General features: G+C 44.2%; 1 protein-coding gene across 3 annotated transcripts in view; it reads left to right on the plus strand.

Moving 5' to 3' along the window:
• GRAP2 (GRB2 related adaptor protein 2) overlaps positions 1 to 16,465 on the plus strand; it is a 76,208-nt gene extending 59,743 nt beyond the window's left edge. For all 3 annotated transcript variants that reach the window (XM_075077686.1, XM_075077693.1, XM_075077700.1), the window contains exons 2-8: positions 4 to 106; positions 3,228 to 3,319; positions 5,693 to 5,812; positions 8,159 to 8,327; positions 10,605 to 10,736; positions 12,881 to 13,000; positions 15,224 to 16,465. In XM_075077686.1, coding sequence (XP_074933787.1) covers positions 29 to 106; positions 3,228 to 3,319; positions 5,693 to 5,812; positions 8,159 to 8,327; positions 10,605 to 10,736; positions 12,881 to 13,000; positions 15,224 to 15,403 — 891 coding nt within the window. In that variant the 5' untranslated portion in view covers positions 4 to 28 and the 3' untranslated portion in view covers positions 15,404 to 16,465. The remainder of the gene's footprint in view (positions 1 to 3; positions 107 to 3,227; positions 3,320 to 5,692; positions 5,813 to 8,158; positions 8,328 to 10,604; positions 10,737 to 12,880; positions 13,001 to 15,223) is intronic.
• Positions 16,466 to 24,802: the final 8,337 nt, after the last annotated feature.

The raw sequence follows: 24,802 nt of genomic DNA on the forward strand, positions 1-24,802 counted from the left end.
CAGCTTTGCTCTACCACCAAGACACAGTATGGAAGCCATCGCCAAGTTTGATTTCAGTGCTTCTGGAGAGGATGAGTTAAGCTTCCAGGCTGGGGACATGCTGAAGGTAAGTGCAGCCCGGGCTTGACTAAACAGCATTTCTGAGAGTGCTGCCAGATCTTTCTATGCTCCCATTTGCTTTGACAAAACAGATGAAGACAGATGTCTATGAACTGGGATACAAATGCAGGATACTCGTCTCCCATAAGGCTTGCTATATAGGTCAACCAATAATTCCCAGGTCACTTGAGCCTGTGTCCATTTCTGTGGGAACTTGAATGTAGTTCCCCACAGTCCTCCTGTAGTCACTAGGGAAGGATAGGTACCTTTGCTGGGGCAGAGATCTAGTTCTTTGGTAGACAGATTTTGAGGGTCCTGACTGTTTCCATTGACTATGTAGATAGAATAGGGTGGCTACATTTAGAATGACTATGTCTAAAGGCAGGCAGGATGAGCGTGGTCCAGAGAGATTGCTGTCTTCCTTATTTCCAGGTCTTAAACTGCTTAAAAGATAGTTATAATGCATTATAGAATTCATATCTAACTTTTCACTGTAAATAATTACTGTTAGTTGCCACAGGGGTTTTAGGCAGTTGCAAATAGAAAAGTCCATGAGACAGTCTGTTACACACATAATGGAAGAGTGTAAGTGGTCCTGTGCTAATAATATTATGTACACCCTTGCAGGAATTTAGCAGTGAGGGAACAGCAGAAGTAGAGCTGATCATATACAATACAGAGCGTATGAGAGTCTCTTTAAAGTTGATTTACATGTGTTATGGTAGAATAGTTCTTGTTAACCCTACCAAAGTCCCACAGACAAAGTCACATGCTGCTCCACCCTAATTATTTATCCACTTCTCAGTCCCCAGTGGAGCTGTTCTCTTTCACCTGAAAACACCTGAGTATGACTCCTTTCTAAGGCCTTAACTCCTCCACTGTCCAAAGGGATGAGGTACAACAATAGGATCTAAACCATTGTTTGGCCAGGGAGCCTTTCCTACCTCCCTGTACAGTCGCAGCTGTTCCAGTTAACAACCAGATTTTGAGTCTCATCCTTGCCTCTTCCATCACCACCATTTTTTATTTTACTGGCCTTTAACTCTGGAAGCTTAGACAAAGCTGGTGGCATCCAGAACTCATTAAGACCAAATGCCAGGTTTTTTTCAAGAGAGGTATGAAAAGGTTCTAGAGAAATCACTGCCTCTTTTCAGTGTAGATGAACACTCTTGTTCCTAATACTTCCTTAGGTCAAGAGCAGTCCCCATGCCCATACCATCCTGTGATCTTTACCTGATACCTTCTTCCTTGGAGGACTGTGGTTTCATCAAGTCCCTGCCTGAGGTGATGGTGTTGGCCAGATCACTTTTCCTTCTCTTCCTCAGTTTCCCTTTCTGTAAAATCAGTATAAACTAGAGATTCCTTTCAAAGTACGTTGGAAGTTACTGCTGAAAGTGTCAAATAACACTACACATTATTATTAGTTGTCACAGAGACTTCACTACCAGAAAAGTCAGACTGCCTCTTGCTTTAACATCCTTGAGGTAAACAAAATAGCATCTTAGCTGCTCAAGCCATAGTAACAGTAAATTAGCCTAAGTAACATCTCTCTTCTGGCATACACACACATACATTCATACCAGTCATGAGCCCCCTCCTGCTGCCAGCACAACCTGCTGCCTGTCTTTTCTGATTTATAAAGGAGATAAGATGAACAGTATTGATGTAGAGATTAGAAAACAGGAAACATGAGGCCCTCAACTAGCAGTGACAGGAGGAAATCCACCCTCTCACACCCCCCCACATCCTTCTGTGAGAGGATGACACACTGAGAGAAACCTGCCAGCCCTGCATCAAGAACCAGCAGGTGGGTTTTTCTGGAAACCTTCCTGCCAACAGAGCAGGGCCAGGGTGTGAGCAGGGAGTAGCTATCATCTCCTTTGGCCACAGCAGCAAAAAAAAAGAGCCTTAATCTGGCACCCAGGGATGAGGGAAGCAGTGACTATACAAGCAGGGAACTCCACATCTTTCTATTCCCCAACCTTTCTGTATCCAAATGCATAGAAAAGGCCTGCGTGGCAGGCAAGGCAATGGAGAATTGGCCCCAGAGACAGTAACACCCTGTTGCCAACACCAAGTAGTTAGAATGTGCATTAGGCTCCCAAAAACATGAGATTGGCTTACAAAACAAGTATTATTATTAACAATAGATTTTCAATTAAGTCTTTTCCACTTGCTTTCTCTTTTAAAACTGCCATGGCTCATGCTTTCAGGCTCCTCTCCAAAACCAGAGAGAATAGAAATATGTTCCATTTCATAAAGTGGAATTCTGTCCCAGGAGCTGGAATGTCAAACAAAACACCAAAGACCACAACATTTGCAGTGAAATCACAATGTGATTGTATCCCTGTCCTCTCTCCTCCAGCTTAAGGCTATATCAGGGGCCGTCATCCAAAAAGCAGTGAATTTGGGCAGTCCTTGGTCAGCAGTGCAGTCCCTAAGGACAGTCAACATTAATGTGAGCACACTTGAAGCTGCTCCAGTATGTGCTGTGGACTGTCTTCCTGCTATAAATCTCTTAAGTGTAATAGTGGCTTTAAAATACTTTTTGCCTCTTTCTTTTATCTACCTTGGCAAAGCTCAGGGCAGCTAAAGACAACCCACTAAATAATCTCTTGCAAAATGACATGTGAGACCACATGGTAATATCTGTACAGTCATAACACTCACAAACCCAGAAATATAGCTGTATGTTCCTCCATACTCGTACCTGTCAGAGGAGTTTTCACTGATTTTTGTTTCCTCCCTTGTGAAACTGAGATGCACCAGTACCAACTATTAAAAGCAGCAGAGAACTCCTTAAACCCCTATTAAGTCCTTCAGAACTGAATGTCTCCATTTCACAGACATCAGAGACAGGCAGATGGCATCCCCAGCCACCTGGAGAGGCCTTCAGGTGAAGGGGTGAAGTTAATGAGCGATCCATCTAATTCTACTTGGCCTTCTTTATTGCTTTGTTTGCTCTGAAGTGGTCATCAACCACTAACCTTGTTTCACTGTGGGTGGGAAGTAGAGCATTTGCGGAGTTCTCTGATATTCTTACAAGGAAGTCTAGGTTTCTGCCAGAATCTTGGTTACTTTTACCTTTCTCAGGAGACACGATTATTCCATCCATCTCTCCATTGCAGATTTTGAGCTCCCAGGAAGAGTGGTACAAGGCTGAGCTCAGAAGTCAAGAGGGCTACGTTCCTAAGAACTTCATTGATTTTCACGTTCCCCCGTAAGTGTCACAGAAACTGTGCGCGCCACCATTGCACATTTCCACAGACTGCTGGCAAGAACGTGTGTGTGTGTGTGTGTGTGTGTGTGCATGTACAAAGTAAGACATGACAGAGGAAGCACTGGTTTTCACATACTAAAATTTAAAGCTGGCAAGGATTGCCATAATGCTATATGCAGTTCTGCCAGCACACCTTATTTCTACCCTGAAGCATCCTTAGTTCTTTCAGAGCTGAATGGTTCTCAGTGCTCTCTATCACTCCCAAGTGATTCCTTTGTTACTGTTTCTCAGAGGGTTGTCACTGGGATGTGGCAGGAACTGCGTTTAGATCTCCTCGGACAGAAGGAGAATAGTCATGATGAAGTCTTGGCAACAGAGACAGAGGCTGAGCGCAAAAGGAAGAGCAAGAGATCTCTCTGGCAGTTAATTATAAAAATGTAAATCCCCCCCTCCCCCTGACTCTTAACTACATAAACTCCGTTTTCCCCACGCTGCCATCTGCATTCCCTCCCCCCACAAAGTGTGTGTGAGTTTCTCTCGATACACTAGAGGTCAGTGCAAGGCTACATGAAATGTGACAGCTGGTGTTACTCATGGATTGACAGAGATGATAGACCAGACATGCCATCCTGCTCCCACACACACGCAGACACACACACACACACGCCCCTTCTCCACGCTTCGTGACTGCACACCCAAACATAGATCTGTCAGAGGACAGGCAAACCTTCATTTCTCTCTTCCCACTGAGTAGATGGCACTGCACTTTCAGGAAGGACTGACAGATGTTTGAATGCATGTTACATGTGCTGTCCAGCCCTGTGCCATAAATATGACAATGCATGGCATTTTTACAACTTTTCCTTTCAGTTGGCAGAAAGGCAGAAACACTCCGTGGATCCCCTCTAATTCTCCTCTTTTGAAAAAAAGCAGCAGCAGCATTTCAGGAGACAAAGGCAGAGCGTGCACCAAGCCCAGTACAGCTAGATGCAACACACTGGTGCTCTGAGCAGACAAGCCAGGAGTGTAGACAGATTTTGTGGGTACAAATAAGTGCCACTGTACCCTTTGGAGATGGCACTTACTGGCCTTTTTGGACATAAGCCAGCCAGCTTGGCTTGAGGTGAAGGACATTATTAGTTTGCTGTGCAACTATGGGCCTGTGCTTTTGGGCCTCAGGGGGACAAGATCTCCCAGTCAGTTGTTCTTGTTCACTCCTTCACAGGACTGTGGCATCACATCAAAAAGCAGCTTCTTTTTTTGACACACATTTTTCTCATGATGCTTTCTCTGTGCAAGAGCTGTGAAGAAATATTTCCACTTTGATGCTTCTCTAAGAGTAGCAGGTCTGCACTTTGAAGCAGTACAGGCCAGATGCTAGAACCAGATGTAGGGAAGAAAGCTGTCTCCCATTTTTGATGGGCTGCTTTTTCCCAACTTTTTCTTGTCAGGTAATCATTGAGACTGGTTATCAATGCTGACTGAAGTCTGATTTCCCTTTGCTAATGACACATAGGTAAACTGTGATGATAGTAAGGACAAGTATAACGAAACTCAAAAGTGGAAATGACAGAGCTTATGAAACCATCAGTCCTTAATTTTAATGAAATACAGGCAATTAAGCATTATGTAAAAGCAGAAGACTGCAGATTGTATATGTTATTAGCTGTGGAGTAGACATATATGAGTGTACATGATGACTTTTTTTCTCTACTGAAAGATTCCTATTGACACTGTATTATTTTACTACTTACGGTGACTTTCTCATTATTAGTCCAGTGCCTTACACTATTGTTTGTTATGCCCATCTAAATTTACATCAGTGAGCTTATGTATTCTCTGTCTCTGCAGTTTTTTGGTATTATAACTCTTGCAGGAACCTGTTTATTAGTACTAAAACTTTCATGGCTTTCTTCTGCTAAAACTTTATGTATGTCTCTTGCAATATATCTATCACAGTCCAGTAATTTTCTATCAGTTTACAAAAAGCAATTTGATGTATGTCAGAGAATTGTGTGTATATATGCATACATGCATACTTGTAATTAAAAATTTCTTTGACTAACATCTTACTGTACTGTGCCTGTAATTACAGTTTCAGCTGAGTGTTGCTTCTTAGCAGGCCAAAGCTTACATTGTTCTCTTTGCATCTACGTGTTTTTACTGCTCAAAGAAAATGGTCTGCATCCAACAAAACCCTATACCTTAGCATGTACATGGCCACTGGGAGTAGTCATGTGGGCTCCTCTGATCCTTTTGTTTTGTCTTTCCTCCACCCTGCTTATTCATGTTCTCCCTACCCTCACCTTTTTTGTTCCTTACCTTAATTTACCTTCCTTATTCATGTCTCCATGATTTTTTCCCACTTGACAGCTGGTTTGATGAGAGGATATCCCGCCACGAAGCAGAGAACATCCTTATGAGCAAAGGAGTTGGCTCCTTCATTGTCCGAGCCAGTCAGAATTCTCATGGTGAATTCTCCATCTCTGTCAGGTATCTGCTTCTTCACAGCATTTTTCTGCTTCTTTCCTGTTTAATGGTGTCCCTAGCCTTCTCTTGACAGGATTCCTAATGTGATGTGGCCTCTTGGGAAGTTTGCATGCTGGCAGTCACTGGCAGTGCTGCTGTGTTGTGAATGAGAACAAATGTTTCTGCCTTTTTTCAAGTGACACTGTGAACGCCCCATTCCAAAGCTGCATCCCCTGGTAACCTGCTTCTCTGAAAGAGCTGCAGCAAAGCAGAGTGTTACATGGGACATCTCCCACAGTGCAAAACATGTGCCTGTCATTTGTTATCATTCCCTGACAGCTCAGGTTACTGAATTGAAGAATCCCACCACTACCCATTAAGAGATGAATATTACACTGTTAACTTATTTCCCCCAGGTCACTGAACAGCCATTGGATAGGAATGGCTTTTAGTTGCTTGCAGCCCAGTTGCATTTCAGCAACTTATTGTAGCCCAGCCCTTCTCAGAGTGTTTGCTTCAAAGCAGAGCTCTTAAATGATGCTTGGTTTCCCAATTTTCAGTCAAAAAATTGATAATCTGCTTTAAATTAGAGTAGTCGTTACCAATGTCTTTTCCAAGCAGTGTGCACTTTCTGATTCAGGGAGGTCAAAAAGTGTCTGGAAGGAATGCAGGAAAACATTCTGGTTACACCTACACCAATAAACACCAATACACTAAGTACAGTCAGCCTCTTTCTCTGGCCCTGAGGTCAAGCAATGTGGCAGAGCTTAAATCCATATGGCTAAATGTTCTTCAGGCCACAGAACAGAACAGCTGTATTCAAGCAGCTCACTGTGAACAGTTCCTGGTCCACTCTGTCCCCCTAACCATGGCTCAGCACTAAGGGAGGGCTTTTTGGTTTAGATCAAAACCATGCTAAAACTTTACCACCTTGTGTGACTGTAGCACTCCAGGATAGCACTCTGTCCCTGCCTGGTCCCGTTTTAGTTTATTTGTGCAGATGTAGCCTCTGAGAGGACTGTTTTAAGTTCCTGGAGCTGCACAGAGCAAGGTGGGTACCAAAACCAGATCACATCTGGTGCAAAGAGGAATTGTCCAAATCAGACAAGAGGTAAGAGAAGGGGAGTTGCAGGGGGAAGCAGGGGCAGAAGGTTGAGGCTGTTAATTTGGCTTGTAAGAGTGACTAATAATTCCTTCCTTTTTTTTTTTTTTTTTCTTTTGGGTAGGGAGAATGACCAGTAGAAATGATATTACACTAGATATTATACAGTTATAAAACTCAGTGTAGGGCTTCATGTGACTATGTCTGCATGTAGTGGTGATGCCCACGGTCTGAAAAGGTATAATATATCTCTAATAGTCAATGTAGACTGGATGTTAACAGGACCCTAGGGAGGCTAGTAGGTAGGCTACAACTGCACCTTTGTCTCCCCTACAAAGTATGGAATAAAGCTATTAGCTATTTGTGGTCCTGAAAGCTCCTCTGGCCATTATTTCAAATGAGAGGCTTTAAAACCCTGTGCTTCATTCTGATAGTGCTTTGTGACTGGGCAGCCCTTGCATGTGCCATGTTTGTAAGTCAATGAGGCTTTTGAAGTACAGAGCCACATCGAGGTCCAGTACACGCAAGGACTGCCATTGCTCTACTTTCCAGACGTCTAGATTTGACCAAGCAAGAAGCTTTGGTACCCTTCTGGAAAAGACTTTTTAAAAAAGATAAAAGTGCAATCTGGTTGATGATCTCTGTTGTGGTTCAGCCTCAGTCGGCAACTAAACACCACACAGCCACTCGCTCACTCCCCCACCCCTGTGGGACGGGGAGAGAATCGGAAGAGCAAAAGCAAAAAAAAACTTGTGGGTTAAGAACAGTTTAATAATTAAAATGAAATAATAATGATAATTATTATTATTATTATTATAGTAATAACAATAATGATAATATAATAAAAAGGAAAAGGGAAAAAGGGAAAAAACAAGAAAACACAAATGATACAACCGCTCCCCACCTGCCGACCGACACTGCCAGTCCCCGAGCCGCAATTGCTGCTTCCCTCCCCCAGCCAGCTCCTCCCAGTTAACATACTGGGCATGACATTACATGATATGGAATATCCCTTTGGCCAGTTTTAATCCACTCTCTTAGCTGTGCCCCTTCCCCTCCCACCTTCTTGTGCACCTGGCAGAGCACGGGAAGCTAGAAAAGTCCTTGACTAGTAGAAGCGCTACCCAGCAACAACCAAAACATCAGTGTGTTATCAACATTGTTTTCATACTAAGTCCAAAGCACAGCACTACACCAGCTGCAGTGAAGAAAATTAACTCTATCTCAGCTAAGACCATGACACCTCTTACTTTTCCAACTGAATCCAGGCATGAAGATGATGTGCAACACTTCAAAGTGATGAGGGATTCCAAGGGTAACTATTACTTGTGGACAGAGAAGTTCCACTCACTAAACAAGCTGGTGGACTACTACAAGACAACTTCCATCTCCAGGCAGAAGCAGATCTTCCTGAGGGACAACAGCCGAGAAGAGAAGGTAAACACAAACTATCCTTACGAGTTTCTCAGTAAGAAACCTTTCTGTGAAAGGAATTCAGCTCATGAGAATGTCTTGGGAGGATGGGGAGAGAGTCTGTCCTTGGAAACACAGTAACATCACTACACTGGTGGGCCCTGCAATATAGATTTTTCGTGGATTCAGTGGTATGTACAGTTACATAACTGAGCAGAATTTTCTGATTCTGTTTTGGATAGCAATAGGCAGTGCTGCAAATCTGCACAGAGGTGCTTTGCTAAAGCTGTGCTAAGGTCCCAGAGCTGGCATTCTAAGATGCCTTACACATCCATGGGAAGCAGGGCTTACCTTATTGAAATGCCTGGGTTTCATAAGGGCAGGTACACAGCTGACTGGGTAGGTTGTGTCTGAGAAGAATTTGAGTCTGGTTTCCTTGTGTCCTTGAATGCACCCAGAGTGCAGCTGTTATTACAGCTGAAAGTTTGTCTGCTCTGAAGAATCATCCATTTTCTGTTACTGAGTGAACACAGTAAGGAGAGTGGAGGAACCAAGTGCAGAACCTGGAGCAGTGTCTAGTAGGAACTGACAAATACCGCTGAGAAGAACATAGCAGATATGGGAACAATCTGTGCATTCAGGGAAGATGCAGGAGATGTTTGAGAAGGCAGGGAGATCCCAGTCCAATGAATGCCTTGTTCTGTTTGAGGAGAACAAGCAAATGACATGGTAGAGACTGATATGCATTGCACACACAGTACTAGGAGTGAACATGCCTGGTCACTGCAGTAACCAAAGTCCTGCTTTGCTGGGAAATGGATTCTGATATTAAATTACTAGGATATGCAGGCAGAGGCAAGGCAGAAAGTATGTGACTTCCTCCCTGCAGCAGTAAAGCTTTATAGGCTGCACGTGGGCCATTCTTGTTGGCTCCAAAAGAGAGATTATATATTTTTCAGTCTGAAGAAGGGGCTTGTGTTGTCTACTTTTAGACCACTTAGGCAGAGCTTTAAAAATGCATTAGTAAGGTATAAAACAGAGGCTATGGGACCTACGAGATGGACCACAGCAAAGAATTGTCTGGGGAAGGAGAAAGGAAGACTGTATGCATGTATATCAGTAAAACAACCTGTTTGGGCTGACTGTGAGCAGGAAGGGAAAGAGAACAGCCTTTTCTAAAAGATGCAGACAGGCAAATGAAAGAACAGGAGTCAAGTTTGCTTTGGCAAACACTCTGTACATTTGTTATGGTGATGGGCTCAGCAGGGTATGTTTAGCACTCATCACAGTGGGGTTTCTGTTCACAATTCAAATTTCTAGATGCTACAGCCATATGATAAAATGACAGTAATACACAGATTTCAGTGCAGAGGCAAATGAACTCTAAGGGCATATTTTAAAAAAGAGCTTGGCTCCTGTACTGCAACTGGCCACATCAGTGGCCACATTTTCAGCCCAGCACCTCCCATTACTACCCACTCTTCAGGTGGGGAATGTCTATGACAAAGATCCAAAATACAGGATTTCTGATTTGTCCCTTGTCATGGTTTAGCCCCAGTCAGCAACTAAGCACCACACAGCTGCTCACTCACTGCCCCCGCCCCAGTGGGATGGGGGAGAGAATCAGAAGAGCAAAAGCAGGAAAACTCATGGGTTGAGATAAGAACAGTTCAATAATTAAAATCAAATAGTAATAGTAATAATGGTAATGATGATTTTAATAATAACAATGATAATATAATGAAAAGGAAAATCATGAGAGAGAGAAATGAAACCCAGGGAAAAAAGAAACAAGTGATGCAACCACTCACCACCTGCCAACTGACGCCACCAGTCCCCGAGCCATGATCGTTCCTTCCCACAGCCAACTCACCCTGCTTAATATACTGGGCATGATGTTCTATGGTATGGAATATCCCTTTGGCCAGTTTGGATCAGCTGTCTTGGCTGTGCCCCCTCCCCTCCCACCTTCTTGTGCACCTGGCAGAGAATGGGAAGCTAGAAAAGTCCTTGACTAGTGTAAGTGCTACTTAGCAACAACTAAAACATCAGTATGTTATCAACATTGTTTTCATACTAAATCCAAAACACAGCATTATACCAGCTACAGTGAAGAAAATTAACTCTATCCTAGCTAAAACCATGACACCTTCTATTTGGAGGGGCAGGAGCTTTTCTTTGGAAGAACCTCCAAGGTACAGGGTAGTCATAGCAATCAATGTGCAATGATTGCTAGGCTTCAGTCAAGGATGTGGTGGGAAGTAAAACCTAATCTCACTTTTGTGATCTTTCTTTCATCAGGAGAGGCGTGGTGGGAGCTTGGAAAGGATGTGCCGGGAAGGATTCCACCTGGGTGGAGCAGCTGGAGACGATCATTCTTCTATAGCCAAGAGATACGTAGAGCATCCTATCCCCATACTGCAGCAGCAACAGGTACTACCAGGAATGAGGGGATGTCAAGCTCAGGCATATTAAACATTGGCCTTAATTTCCTGGTAGTGAGTGAACAGTCACTTTGTCAGAAATCTGCCACCCTGAACCTGCTTTAGAAGTCAGGTCTTTGTATGGGAGTAGCAGCGATGATGGTGTCAGCCTGGAGAGCTCTTTTGATGTGTAATAAATATGTGGGCTTTTATTTAGTTCTGTGATCCGTGACTGATTGACAAACCAGCAAAAAAATAGAAGTCAGTGTACAGTGGCCCTTTCACTGGGAACCTGGGAATACTCCTAGGGTGTTTTTGGGGGTCCATCCCAAAAACTGGAAAAGGAGGAATGGTGTCATGTTCTTGCTTTGCTTAGGAAAAGACATAAAGTATGATCCAGTGAGAGTGCAGAAAAACACTCCCAAATCTTGCACGCATGTATGGGTTTCAGGAACTCATTTCTAGTCTGGAGGACAAATGAAACCTTGCTGCCTGTTTTTTTTTTCTGAGTTATATGCTGCTGACATTCAGCACTACAAAACACAATACAGGGATGAGAAATGACTATGGTAACCCTAGGAGAGTTTGGTTTCCTTCAGAACATTCCTCCTCCTCCTCCCTAATCTCTGCCCTCTCTGCATTCTTTCATCATGTTGCATCCCTGATGTGTGAGGTTTCTTTACTCCTTTGCTTGCGTAGGAATGGAGAGGACAACAGCAGTACCTGGTGGTGTCTTCAGAGTTCTTCCTGATTAATTTGAAGGGAAATAGTTTTCCTGGGGTTGGCTCATGTCTCTAGCTAGAGACAGTGTAGCATCATCCAAGAAGAGGACTTGTTCTGCTGAAGGGAAGAAATCCAAAGCCATGTCCCTTGAGGTATGAAAGCTCCCATATAGCAAGGCCAGGGACAATCATGAAATGGCTACTCCCTCATCAGACAAGCAGTGTTGCCAGGCAGGGGACTGCTGATAGAATAATACAGCTTCTGACAAAGCTGAGGGCCTGCACTCTCTGGAGGACAGTCTATGCATGAGTCACATTTGTTACAGAGTAGAAACACTCATAGGAGTGAAGTATCCATGTAGTAAGTCTTGCAGTTGCAAAGCCAAATTTTTGGCAGGGACAGGTGAGCTGCAAATTGTGCTCCAGTCTCAGGCAGCGTCAGCAAACTTTTAGGCTGACAAAGGTGCAAGTGAGACCAAGGGGGCTTCTGGAATAGTAGGTGCAAGAAAGGAAGCAGCAAGAGGGAGAGGACAAAAGCTGTTTACAAGCAATAGCAAGCACAAGCTGTTGTTCTTTCTCCCCTTTGTTGACACAGCTGATCAGACCCTGTGTCACTGAAGCACTGCTGCAACCTGAGCTAACGTGATAACAGATTCTGTCACACCGTTATTACAAAAAAAAAGCTTAGTACATGCACTAAGGGCCTGGAGGGATGATGACACTCAGCACCTCTCAGCTGTGCAGACAAAAGAGAACTCGCTCCCTAGGTGTTGCCTAGTTCCTTTCTCCATCTGTCTGGGCCGATTTGTGCTGATATGACTTCAGATGTGTGGTCATATGGCTTCTTTTCTTTGAACCCAATTTTGTCTCTTTTCTCTTTGGTTAATTGGGCTACTGGATTCTCAGGCTTGCTCCCTGCCTTTTACAGCACGGAGCAGCCCAAGAAAAGTAAAGTAGCAAGTCCTCAGTTATACAGTCAGCTGCATCAGCATCGCTGCCATTCCATCAGCGTATGGGACAGAGGAAGAGCCAGGAGTGGGCAGAACTGGGACATAATAACTCCAGATTGGCAGAAGTCCTCTTGGCAAACATGGCTTTTCACCCATGAGTTAGACCAGCCTTAGGTTTTCTCCAAAAGTCCTAGAGGCCAAAAAAGCCCCTCTGACCACTTTTCCCAACAGCTGTGGAACACAGCTGAGGACAGTCAACTTTCAACTTCTAAGAAAAATCCAAAATAGAACAGTCTAAGGTGACCTTTTCCATGAGGGGCATTGCTTGCAGGACTGCAGCACAGGAGCTGTACTGGAAGCAGACATGTAAGATGATTTGCTTGAGGGTTGGACCTTGACTCCCTGACCACCAATGACTCTTAAACCCCTGATTTATACATCTCAGCATATACATGATTTTTCTCTTGTTGTTTTCTTTCTAGGATAGATATGGTGGGAGTCTGGACAGGAAAGATGGGCTGCATGGACTAAGGGATCATGGCCAAGGAAGTGCAGTAGCTATGCAACGGAGACACACAGACCCACTGCACCAGCAGACACCGGTAGGTGATGTACCTAGAAGGCCACATCTGCCCGACGCAGTGGGTCCCTTGGCAATGGCCAAGCAGTCTGGGCAGTGACACCTGCACAGAGGAACAGTGTATTAAGCCTGTCGGGACATGTCTTAGAAGATGTTTCTGAGTCTCAGGACTCCATCCCATCCACTTGAATCTGCTTCTGAGGCACACTGAGGGTAGGACTACAGTGTTACATGAGCATAGTTCTAGGACTCAAGACTCTCAAGGCCAGTCTTAATTAACATGCAGACTTAGTAGAAGAGGGAACTTAGCATGAACTCAACAAAATAGGCATCTGGAACTGTCAATGAGCCCAAGCTCACCCATGGCTTTGGATCAAGCATGGGTCCAGTCCAGCAGAAGACATTTCTGAAAACCTAATGATCTTTCCTAGAAGAGCTTTGTGTCCACTGATGCAAGGAACTATCAAATATCTTTGCCACCACAGCCAGGCCTTCCTAAGCACAGTAGCTAGATGTACAGTACTCTTTCTAAGTCCTATGGACATTTGCCTCATGATACTGTGCCATGCTATAGTGCTCCTTCTGTCTTGCAATGCACTTGTAGCCACACTGTCTCTTACACTACTTTTTGCTTCAGTCCTGAGGAGACCTGTCATCACTCACTTCTACTTCTCTGCACCTGGCACATTCTCTTGGACCTACTATGCCATCAAAATGGGACTCACCAACCTGTCACCCATATCTGTCAGAGCCTCTTAGCAGAGTGGATGTGGGCACGCTCCAGATATGCCTCTGCAGACATCTCCGACTGCTTCCCTACCTAGATCCATACCTGGAAGTTGGCCTTAAATAACCACCTGCTCTGCAAATTCCCACTATGTGAATGCCTGCATAGAGCATGGTGTCTTTCTCTGCCTCAGCCCATCTTTCCACTGCCAACTCCAAAGTATTTCTCCATCAGCTCCTAGGATTGTGACCTAAAGCATGCTCCTCTTCCTTAAAAAAATGTAAAGATTAGCCCAGAAGGACCAGAGAAAGAAGTGAAGGGCGGCAGACCTTTCTCAAGTGTGAGAGAAAGAGAACAGGTTGGATTAGGAAATTTGAAACAAACTAGGAAACAAGGATATGTCTTGTTTTGGCAAAAGCCCCAAATCTTTGTTATAATCCAGCTCAAAATACACTGTTTTTTATCTCTCAGAGGCTGTGGCAATGAGTAACAACACGCCCTTGCCTGCCACACCCTATCAGTGATCTAGAAGCCACAAATCCAATTATAGGAAGGTCTGTATGTCCAGCCAAATAACTAGGAGCCATGCCTAGGCAGGACTATGAATGGCAGATTTAGGAAAAACTAGTCTGTCTTCAAACAGATCGCTCCATCTGTACCTGCAAAGTATACCTCCCGAATTGTTCATGCCCCATGGTGTGGGTGCCAACAATTTATCAGAAAAGAAGCCCATGCTATGTCCTTTAAAATCTGATCTCCAGTCAAAATGGGAGACTGACTGCAAAGTCTCTTATGATTAAGTTCTCCTAAGGAAAAAATCTGACCATAGTGCTCATTAAAGTGCAAACCCAAAATAAACTGATACACCTGAACAGTTCCTACATCCTTTTGATCTCAGGGGACTGACCTTGGTGAGAGTCCAAAGAAGATTTAAGACCCTCGCCTATGCCCCAGAAGTGCCTGAAAGAGCAAGTACCATTTTTCACAATGTTCACTAGACTTGTTTGTGTGCTGGCTCTCTTGATGTCCCCCCCATAGTTGTCTGCTGGCCAAGGACACATTTCTATATCCATACCAGCACCAGCTCACCTCCCTAGAGCTCTTTGCTTATAGTGTAGAACCCAGCAGTACTCAAGCAGGAGCCCTTCTCTGTGCTCCCACAACTGGTTTCAAACATGGTGACCACAGCTGATCTTAAAGGGCAGAGGAGACAGCCATGTGAATGCTGTTTCCTAAGGGCCTGCTCTCAGTCTGGCTTTTCACCTTACGGTGCAAATACCCATGAATATACTGAGGCTGCTGAGAACCCAAGCACCATCCCCTAGGTGTTCCAGTAAATTAGTCCCTCCTTCCTGGCACCTTGGCCACTTCCTGGTTTAATTGCAAGATGGTCTCCTTTTCAGCATTGCTTGTCCTCTTTTAGCGAACATATGTACTGGAGCATAAGAGGGGTGACAGGAAGATGATCTTTAAGAGTTCTGGCTCATTGTTCCCTGCCTGTCTCTATCTATTTTCCAGCGAACGCTATGGGTCCGTGCCTTGTACGACTTTGATGCTATGGAGCACGACGAGCTGGGCTTCCGCAGTGGAGACATCTTAGAGGTCCTGGACAGCTCCAACCCATCATGGTGGAAAGGACGTCTCCGTGGGGAACTGGGTCTCTTCCCTGCCAACTACGTCACGCCAGTGCCCCTGTGAGGGCACAGTATGCCCCAGAGGGCCATAGTGGAGCTGCTTTTCTGACATGACAGGGACAGAGAAGGAGTGCATCTTCCCTTGCCCTCAGGACATACAGTGGTTTTGGTTTTGTCTTAATTTATTGGCAATTGATCTTTTGAAACATTGGTATGAAAGGGAACGCTTTGAAGAGGATATGAATTTTTCCCCCTGTTTTTTTTCACATCTATGAAGGGAAGGGAGAAAAAATCCTGGACTGTTCATTGAGACCTTGCTGGATCCTCCCTGCCCTGTCACTTCTTTGGCTAAGTATTGATAACTTCCTGCAGTTAGGTTTGTTCTGTGGAAATGCACCTCTGGCAAGTCAGGCTTCAGTATTCAGGTAGCCCTACCCCTTCCTTTTGGATCTGGTAGCACTCACAGTCTCTTCAGGCTCCATTTCACCTCTCTTTCAGAGGCAGAAGGAACACCCAGGTGAATTAAATGATAATTGGTAATCACGTTAATCCTTCAGGTAGGGAAGGAAAGTGAGAGGGTCTTAGGTTGAGATACAAGGCAACCTTGATGTTTCTGAATAGCTTCTAGCTTACCCCCCTAGTACTTTCTGTGGGTGTGGACTGTATGGATATACAAGATGAAGGAAAAGAATCTGGTAAGCTTTTGTACAAACAAAACAGTGGTGAAGGTATGGGAGGGTGAGAAGCTACTTTCTTTGCTTCTTCTGATAGTGCTGCTCTTCTTTCTGCACCCCATAACAACAACTAGTCCCATTTTCAAGCTGCTCTCTGAGGTAGCTACACTTCTATTAGACATCTTGATTAGAACAGGTCAGGCCCTTCAACTAAATTAATATCCACTGTTTTGGATAACAATGAATATCCCTCACTGGTTCCTTTTGTAAAACTGAATTGGGGAGGGGTTGGAGAGAAGAGGTTTTTCTGGTTTGGTGGCAGAAGTTCTTTCCCTGAGATCATGGGGTGATCAGGATCACTGTGTACACAGCTCTGACTTGCTAGTGGAATGCCTCATCCAACAGGTTAAGCTGTTACTTTACAGTATGCAGAGAATAAAGTTGTGGCCGTCAAATAGTCTGTTCTCTGTTCCAGTTTCTTTTGGATGAAATAAGGAAAATGAATAGGTTTTCAAATCATTGCTGAGTGAATGCCCAGATGTGATACAAATATACTGCAAATGCACATTAAAAATGAGCCAAACCCTGTGAAGGAGACACTGCTGCATAATCACTGCTCAGGCAAGTTGATATTAAACAAGATGCCTGCATTTTTCACAACATGCGGAACCTCGGCAGTCACCAAGGAAGTGGTGATTTATCGTTCTTGGGAAAGAAAGAAAAGGCAAGTGAAAAACGCTGAAAAACAAATCAGACCCAGTAAGAAAAATGTTCTTATCTTTTGTTAGTCTCAGTGGGAGAAAAATAATCCAGGAAATAGGTTCTTGGTAAAGTCCAATTCAGTGTAGCTGACCTAAATAAAGCTGCCAACCAGAGAGCGTATCAGCAGAAAGAACCCATTGTCAAATTTTTGAGAGAGCTCCACCAAAAGCAGATTATTAATGGGTGAAGTAAAATGAGAATAATTAACAAGGCATATAAACTCTAAAGAGACTAGAAAACTTTGAAAAACATGTTAAGAGCTTATCTCCCTTGGCTACCAGGGTGGTTCAAGAAATTGAGAGATATCATCTGACTTCCTGGGCTAGACTTGGCCCTGTACTCTTGCAGGAGCTCTGTTCTGGGCCTTTAGCATCTCCTTTGAAGTGAAGCACGTGAGGCTTCTTTTGGAACAAGTTACCTTATTAAGGGGTTGGTGCGAGGGTGTAACCTCAGTGACTCGACCGTTTGAAGAGTGTTTTGTTCTGATTTGCTCTTTTTTAACTTTTTTCACTAAGGTAATATCAAATTTGGATGAGAGAGGGTTAATATTCAGTGAGAGAGAGAGATTGAGGATTATGACCGGGGAGGATGGAAGCAAAGAAACCAGAGACCAGCAAAGGCAGAGGAGGGACATGAATGATAAATCTTTTCTATTCAGGTCTGGCTGAAACAGAAGAAATGGTATGTTCACCCTTATTCCCACTGTGTCAAATCATCTTTCAATTAATTTTTTTATTAGTTACTTTTAAAATTAGAAGCAATGTCTCCCTTTCGTCAGCACTCTAAAGACCCTCTTGGTAGTGAAGATGTAGTTGTACAAAATTAATTGAAGATAATGCACTTAGCAGTTTGATAGCTCTTCACACACTTGAAACCCCTTTACAGAGATTAACTAATTAAGCAAGTCTAAGCAGTACATCGTAAGTACCCCCCTGTTAACTCACCATTCATTTGAGGAAGAGGTAAATTTTCACATGATTTTTTTTAATTGATGTTTAAGGAATTAATACTTAAGGTAATTAGCATTAAAGGACTGCATGCTAATTATGGACAACATACCAGAACCACAGTAAAATGACAATTTCCCATCACGACCAGCCACTAATGACACAAAATTACTAGGAAGCAAAGGTATGGCATCTGTGATAACTATACTAGTGCCATGTTCTGCACCGCCTTGTGCAGCTGGCCAAGCTTTGGTCTGCAAGACCCAGTCTCGCCTCTGCTTTTGTCCTTGCCTGCTCCCCAGAGTAGAGGCAGTGCTACTTGCACTTATTGTACATGCCGGCAGCTAGGAGGCGTAGGCATCAGACTGCATTTTTGTGCCCTCCCCCAGTAAAAGTTGTTTTCCTTCCAGCAAAGAACAGGACAGAGAACAACCATGGCCTTTCCCAAGTCAATGGAATCTCTGGACACAAAGAGAGGTGTGGGCAAAGGGGGAGTCTTGCTGGGGTAGAAGGTGCTGTAGGCACAGGTTGGAGGCACTTTCCATGCCCTGTGCCATTTTCTACTGTAGTCAGCCCATGAAATGATATCTCCCATAGACCAGATCACTTAATAAGGAAAAAGAGAGAGAGATGCTCCTCTCTTCCACCCATATATCACACCAACCTTCCTGCTCCTTCTTCCAACAGGTTTTAATTGTAACACAATTCTTGCCAATATTGTGGTGTTTCATTTAGACTGGTGCTATGAAAACCTCAGATTTTATGGCCCATGCAAGTGGCATGTGTTAGCAACGTAGGACAGGAGCCTTAAGATGACAGTGTGGTGCACTGAGTTTACCTGACATTTGTCAATGTTTTGTAAAGACCTAACCCTCCAGAACACATCCTGAGGGAGCCCACTGTGAAACAGATACAGGAAGGAATCAGGACAAACCCAGAGAAGTATTTTGTTTGGTATTTGTCTTAAGCAAGAAAGACAGTTCATGAGAAAAGAGATTGTAAACAGAGATAAAAGTAGTAGGAAAAGTATGTGGGAAGGCAAACGTTATTATAACAAATGAAACAGAGGAAGATGGACTTGCACATAGGAAAATAAGTTTGATGAGCACAGTTGAGCTGTGCATTCTCCTCTCTGAACGAACTTTTCACCTACATTCTGCTGCAGATTCATATTTTGTTTATAAATGTCTCTGTGATTAATAAGGCTGAGTGAAAAACAGTAAATGGAAATCTCCTTTTGTGCGAAAGCTGTTCAGGTGGTTTTCTGGGCCATAAAATAGAGGTGTCTGTCCTAGTGTTCATGCCTGCTATACGGGCTGCACTCACTGAATGCGCTGCAGAAACAATGGGAACATGGCTGGTGCCCATCTGACTGCTGGCAGCGTAGGAGCACCAGGGAGATGACCCTCAGCGCTGCCACAACATCAACACCTGGTGAGGCTGCTAGGCCAGCCCCCCTGTACCAGGGATACAAGCTCCTGGATTGTTGTTGTTGTTGTTTTAAATTGAAAGTAGTTCTCAGTTTCAGTGGGCTGTGCAGGAAATCTGGAGCTTTTCACCCACAGGCACCTGATCATCATTTTTTGTATTCAGCAGCACTTCTCATCCTTTCTCCACAATGGGACCCTGATGCTGCAGGCTCTTGGAAGGCCATTTTGCCTTCAGCCCTTGTGAAGAGCAACCAAGGATTGCAGAGGCAGAAGGTCCAGCAGCCGGCACCATGTGGTCAGGAGAAATCAGCCTTGAACAGCAATGCAGTATCAGCTGGGACATTTTGCACTGCAGGAGTAATGCCCCAGCATCTGTAGTCCAGCAGTGAGGTGAGGGGTAAGCTCTACACCGGGTGGGAAGTGGCAGGTCTTTAATTATATCAATGTCACATTATAGGGACAACAAGGATATCTGGTGAGACAGAGATGTGGCCATCTGGGCTAGGGCTCTCTTCAGGCTCTTGCTCCACTTCTGCAGCTCTCTGCCAAGGAGCCTGGGTTGCACCAGACTAGGTGTGAGAAGTATTTAGTAATGCTGTTCACTCTGATGCTGCCCGTCCCTGCCCAATGCATCCCAAGAAGCCTCCCCACACCTCCCTGCAGATGCAGCCCATCACCTTGCTGTCCTTGGATGCACCAGAAAGCCCATTGCCCAGCTTTTGCCTCTGTGCTGCTATAAGAAAGTCCTCTGCAGACATCTCATTTCAAATACTTGTTCAAAGCAGTTGGCTTAGCTGCTTTTAAATGAAACTCTACAGAGATCAGTTGAAACCATTAGTGTTCCCTAGATGATCCAGGCTGTAACATTTACTGGTTAAAAAATATGCATTGACTAAAGAGCTTCTGACACCCAGCCACTCCTTCAGGCTGAAAGCTTTGCATTTCAGTTGGGAAGCATGAACTGAGCGTATGATAAAGCCTTTAATAGCACTGAGGAAGAGGGCAGAGCATTGCCAATTTCTCCAGTTTTTAGAGGCAACGTTCATGTGACAGAATTCAGGAGCCTTAATTTGCACCAAATGCAAAGGAAGTTCCTTATATAAGCAGAACTGACAGTAGAAAGCAGCCGAGGACTTATCTGCAAGCTACAGGACAGCAGGGGAATGGACAAGTGAGAAGGAAAAGTTTGCTGACCTTTGTGCAGAGGAAAAATTCAAAGCACATTGTCTGATGTCATTGTGCAAGTGAGAGCCGCTTGGCAGATGTCCAGCCTGCTAACATGAAAATGCAAAATTTCGCAAATGGCAGGCGTGCAGGGATCCTTGTAGACATGCAGAAATAAAATTAGCTCCAGCAACAAAGGGAGGAAGAAGAAACAAATAAATTAAAAGATCTCTAGATATCTTGCAACTTCTCCCCGCTAGTCCAAGCAGGCTCATTTCCACCAGGATTTATGAAAGATATAGTCACGGCAAGTTTTTTTGTCACAAATAAAAGTGAGAGTGACTCTGTGGAGGAAAAAATGCAGTTTAGGACACGTGCACTTAAAGCTGGAAAATAGTGTCCTGATCTCATGACTGAAGTCCAATTTCCTGTTTAAGAGGCACATCTAGGAAACCAGTCAGTCATGTCCAGCCACAGATGAAGAATAAAAGAAAGAAAAAAAGAGGGACCTTCTCTACTGATCTAGAGGTCATTTGTATTGTATCATTTATGTCTGTGCTGTACTGAGTGTGTCTGACTCAGACTATAACTTCCTTGTGGTCCTGGCCAGTCCCTCTCCTTTGTCAAATTCCAAGAATGGTGCTACTGCAGCGCCAACAGATAATAACAAACAGCAGGAACCCATCCGCAGTGTCCCTTCTTGTGGCTGACTGTTTTCTGCCAGGTGCAGCACGCTGAAAGTTTGGTTGCAAAATGCTGAATTAGAAGGAGACTGAATCAGCCTTTCATTTTTTTTCTCTCATCAAAATTTATGAGGAAAAAAAATCAGCTGCAAGTTTTCTTCCCCAGCACCAATGGGAAGGGGAACTGCCCTTTGCTCTGCCCCTTCTACAGTCATTTTCTTCAGAGCTGATGCAGATGTACCACCAACTGCTCTTTCTGAACTAGCAGCTTTTTACAGTCACTTGGCAGAGGTGTGAATAAGAGGGACATGTGGCAGCAGAGAATCAGCTCTCTGTAGCTACATATCTATATATCTGAGCTTGCCATTGTGGTGGCAGCTATTTGCCTGTTATCGGATGAAGATGGTCTGTTAATAACAGTGGTCGTGATTTCATCAGAGCAGGTGAGTCAATCTAACAGCTCACTGCCACCCTGCAGAAAAGGATCCAATTGGTTTTTGTGGGTTAATGAGTTGAGTCAGCTCACTGAGGGCAGCTAAGGAGGCCCAGAGCCAGCGCAGGGCGAGCAGTGGGAATGCACAGCCAGGAGGGGAAAGGGGAAGACAGAACCTCCCAGTCCTGGCAGCAGGAGCTATTAGATCACCTCAGCCTAGGCTGCAGACTCAGGAAGATGAAAACTGACTTGGCTTTGAGGTTGCCATGATGCCTTTACATGCATAGGGAATCCTTTCTTTAAAGGTTGTTTGGGAGAGCTGGGTGGGGGCAGGAAAGGGGAAAGAACTCAGATCTGCTGCAAATAGTGTGCCCTACATTTCCTCTGTGGAAGCTCATGGAAATTCTTTTCATTTAAACAGTAAAGCTGTAAGAGTTTGTTATTTTTTTGACTGTAAATTAAAGCAGGAAAAAACTAATTCCTAATATGATCACAATCGTAAAACTATCAGTCACTCAAACTATTACCAAGATTATCTCTGAGGGGAATGGACCATGCACAACAGTTTTCAGAAGAAAAAAACTAAGAGCAAGAGGTATCTTGCTGCCCTGTGAAACTGCTAAATTAGGGCCACTTGTTGCTGATGCTTCCCTTTCTGGGTGGGGTGCAGCTATCAGTCATGTTTATCAGGTTGGAGAGCACACCAGTGCTTACAAGTTTAAATCTTCAGCATCAGCTGACCAAAATGATACCTGCATATTCTCATTTTAAATGTGCGTGACTTGAAGAGCACTGACATTTCACAACCAGTTATGTAGCAGAATGCACTCTGGAACACCAGTTGTAACCATCTTGAATATAGGACTCCCAAAATAAGAGGTAAGGCTTCAGGACACACAAATGGGTGGTTTGCACTGATTTTAGACTCATTCTGACTAAAAATAAAACGTTAATATGTAAAAGAGAAGGTTTATAACCACTTGAACAGCGTAGCAGCCTTGCTGTCGTGCTCTACCACAGGTCTCCAGCCCAAGCCTGGAAAGAGGGCTGGATACAAGATTTACGCAGCGAAATACTCTGGCTTTAGTTATGAGAAGCTGGAGAACATGGTCACTGCTGTCCCTCAGTCTTGTGAAGCCTTTGGCTCTGTTGATGCATTGGAGGCCAACAACCATGATGATAGATACCATTACTAACAAAAGACTGGTGGTGTTTATTGTCCTTACCATAAACATTTAAATATGAAGCCTATTTTTCTGAAGTGCTGGCTCCCCTGGGTCTACAGAAAGCTGTCTCTGAAGAGCCGGCTGTTAGCCCAAGTGTGTGTTTGTGGCACACGAAGGTTTGAGTGTGACTCTGGGAGGAGGGGGGACACCTGAGAAGATATCTGAGCAGGCAAGTGGGACTGGGCTTTGTCTGAGTAAGTCAATGTTGTATGTTTTAAGTTCATAGACCTATTCTGATTTTTACCAGCTGAGGTTGTACCTCGTTATTCGAGAAGAGATCATATTTTAATTTGATAAGATCTTTATGTAGGGAGCCAAAGGGTGTGGGTAGTGATTTACTCCTCTTTGAAATTATAATTATCATCTTTCATCTATTTAAAGAATCTTTATACTTACCTGTGTAAGACAGTCTAATATGGTCAAAGCCTTGTGGTTTTCTTTTTCTCATGACTCAGACAAAGCTGACCACAGCTCCAAAGCTCTTCTCAACATGCTTCATATTAAGCCTTATTGTTTCTACCTTCCTTATTTCTTCGGCCTCCAGCTCACTGAAAAAGCTGCTGCAAAAGGGTTTGGGTTTTTTTTCTCCATCCATGTCTGTTCATGGAAAATGTGTCATTTAGGAAAAACAGCTGGTTAACTTAGAGCTAGATCAGCTCAGTAAATAAGTCAAGCTGGTGACTGTGGCCTGACTCTTTCACAGTGAGTGGTCAAGCCAAGCATCCTGCATGGATGCACGCAGTCCACACAGCAGAAACAGAGGACACTGTGTCTGGCAGAGGCCTGTCCGGTGCAGAATAACAGACCTCACAGGGGAGTCAGTGAAGAATGACATGTTGTAAATGTGCATAAATTACTATCCCAGGTGAAGAAGAGCTAACATTTTGAGGAATCCAGTGCCCAAGGAGGCTGAAGGCTAGCGTATACAACACACATGTTGCATTCAGAGAACATTAACCAAGACTGACTAACCCATCTTTAATGCAGCTGTCTTGCCTTCATGCAAAATTCAAATTTATGTTGAGTATCCTGTTACTTAGAGCGTGGGTGCAAAACTCTTTCTAATAGGATATGTACTGCTAGTGTAGACAAGGCTTGGCTGGCTCAGCACTGCAATCACATCCACCTCCTATTTGCATCCCGCCACTGTCTCCCTTTGCACTCCCATATTAGCTGAAAGCTCGTCTTCATCATCACAGCTTCTAATTCCTTTGTCCTGCATCCCCAGCTCGAATGCTTCATTATGATCCTGCAATTCATTCTACAGCATTCCTAAACATCATCATCCCCACCACTTTCTCTCTCAGAATCATGTAGATGTGCTTTCCATTTCATTTATTACACCTATCATGGACATTAGCTCTTTCTCTTTCTTTTTTCTTCTTTTTTTTTTTTTTTTTTGCTAGTATTATTTTAGTATTTATCCTTATTATTTCCAAGTTGCCATAAGCACTTGGGAATGCTAAATCCAGACCAAGGTGCTGTAGTGCTGGCACTGTGGCCATGCCCTAGAGCTCTTGCAGCTTCCAGCTAGTGGTAAGAGGTGCATACAGGCAAGTAGACAGGAGTAGCACAAGGAAGCAATGAGGCAGGATAGATCACTGTGATGGCCAAAGCAGCAGACATTTTTGACTCATCTGAACATCTCAGTGAATGTTATATGAATAATGTATTTCCCTACCTACCTGAAATCCCTTTTAAGAATTGTTCATGCTACAGGACTTAGAGCAGCACCGCTATGCAAGCAGTAACCCCTCTGGCAGTGCTCCCTGGTGCTTCTCCCCTCCCGCCGCACAGCTTTGCTCCCGATGAAGCAGTGTGGTTTCCCCCTGTCCAGTGAATGGGGCAGGGGGAGCTGGACGCCTCTAGACATGCACAGACATGGGCAGCTAGTCCATGTGCTGTGAGTCTGGCATGGCCTTGCCAGCACAGGTGTTCTGCTGGTGCTCTGACTCTTTACCCCCTGGGTAGGGAGCACCAAGGAAAGGAGAGTCCTTAAAGCAAAGACCACTCATCTATGTAGGGCTGCAATTTTTACCCGGAACAAGCATTTTGCCTCACCTTGTCAACTTGTAGCTTGTAAGACAGGGCTGGCCTTCCCTCCCTGTCAGCACAGCACATAGACACTCAGGTCATGAGCTAGT

Source organism: Phalacrocorax aristotelis, chromosome 1 (assembly GCF_949628215.1).
Source record: "Phalacrocorax aristotelis chromosome 1, bGulAri2.1, whole genome shotgun sequence".
In the NCBI taxonomy this organism is placed as follows: domain Eukaryota; kingdom Metazoa; phylum Chordata; class Aves; order Suliformes; family Phalacrocoracidae; genus Phalacrocorax; species Phalacrocorax aristotelis.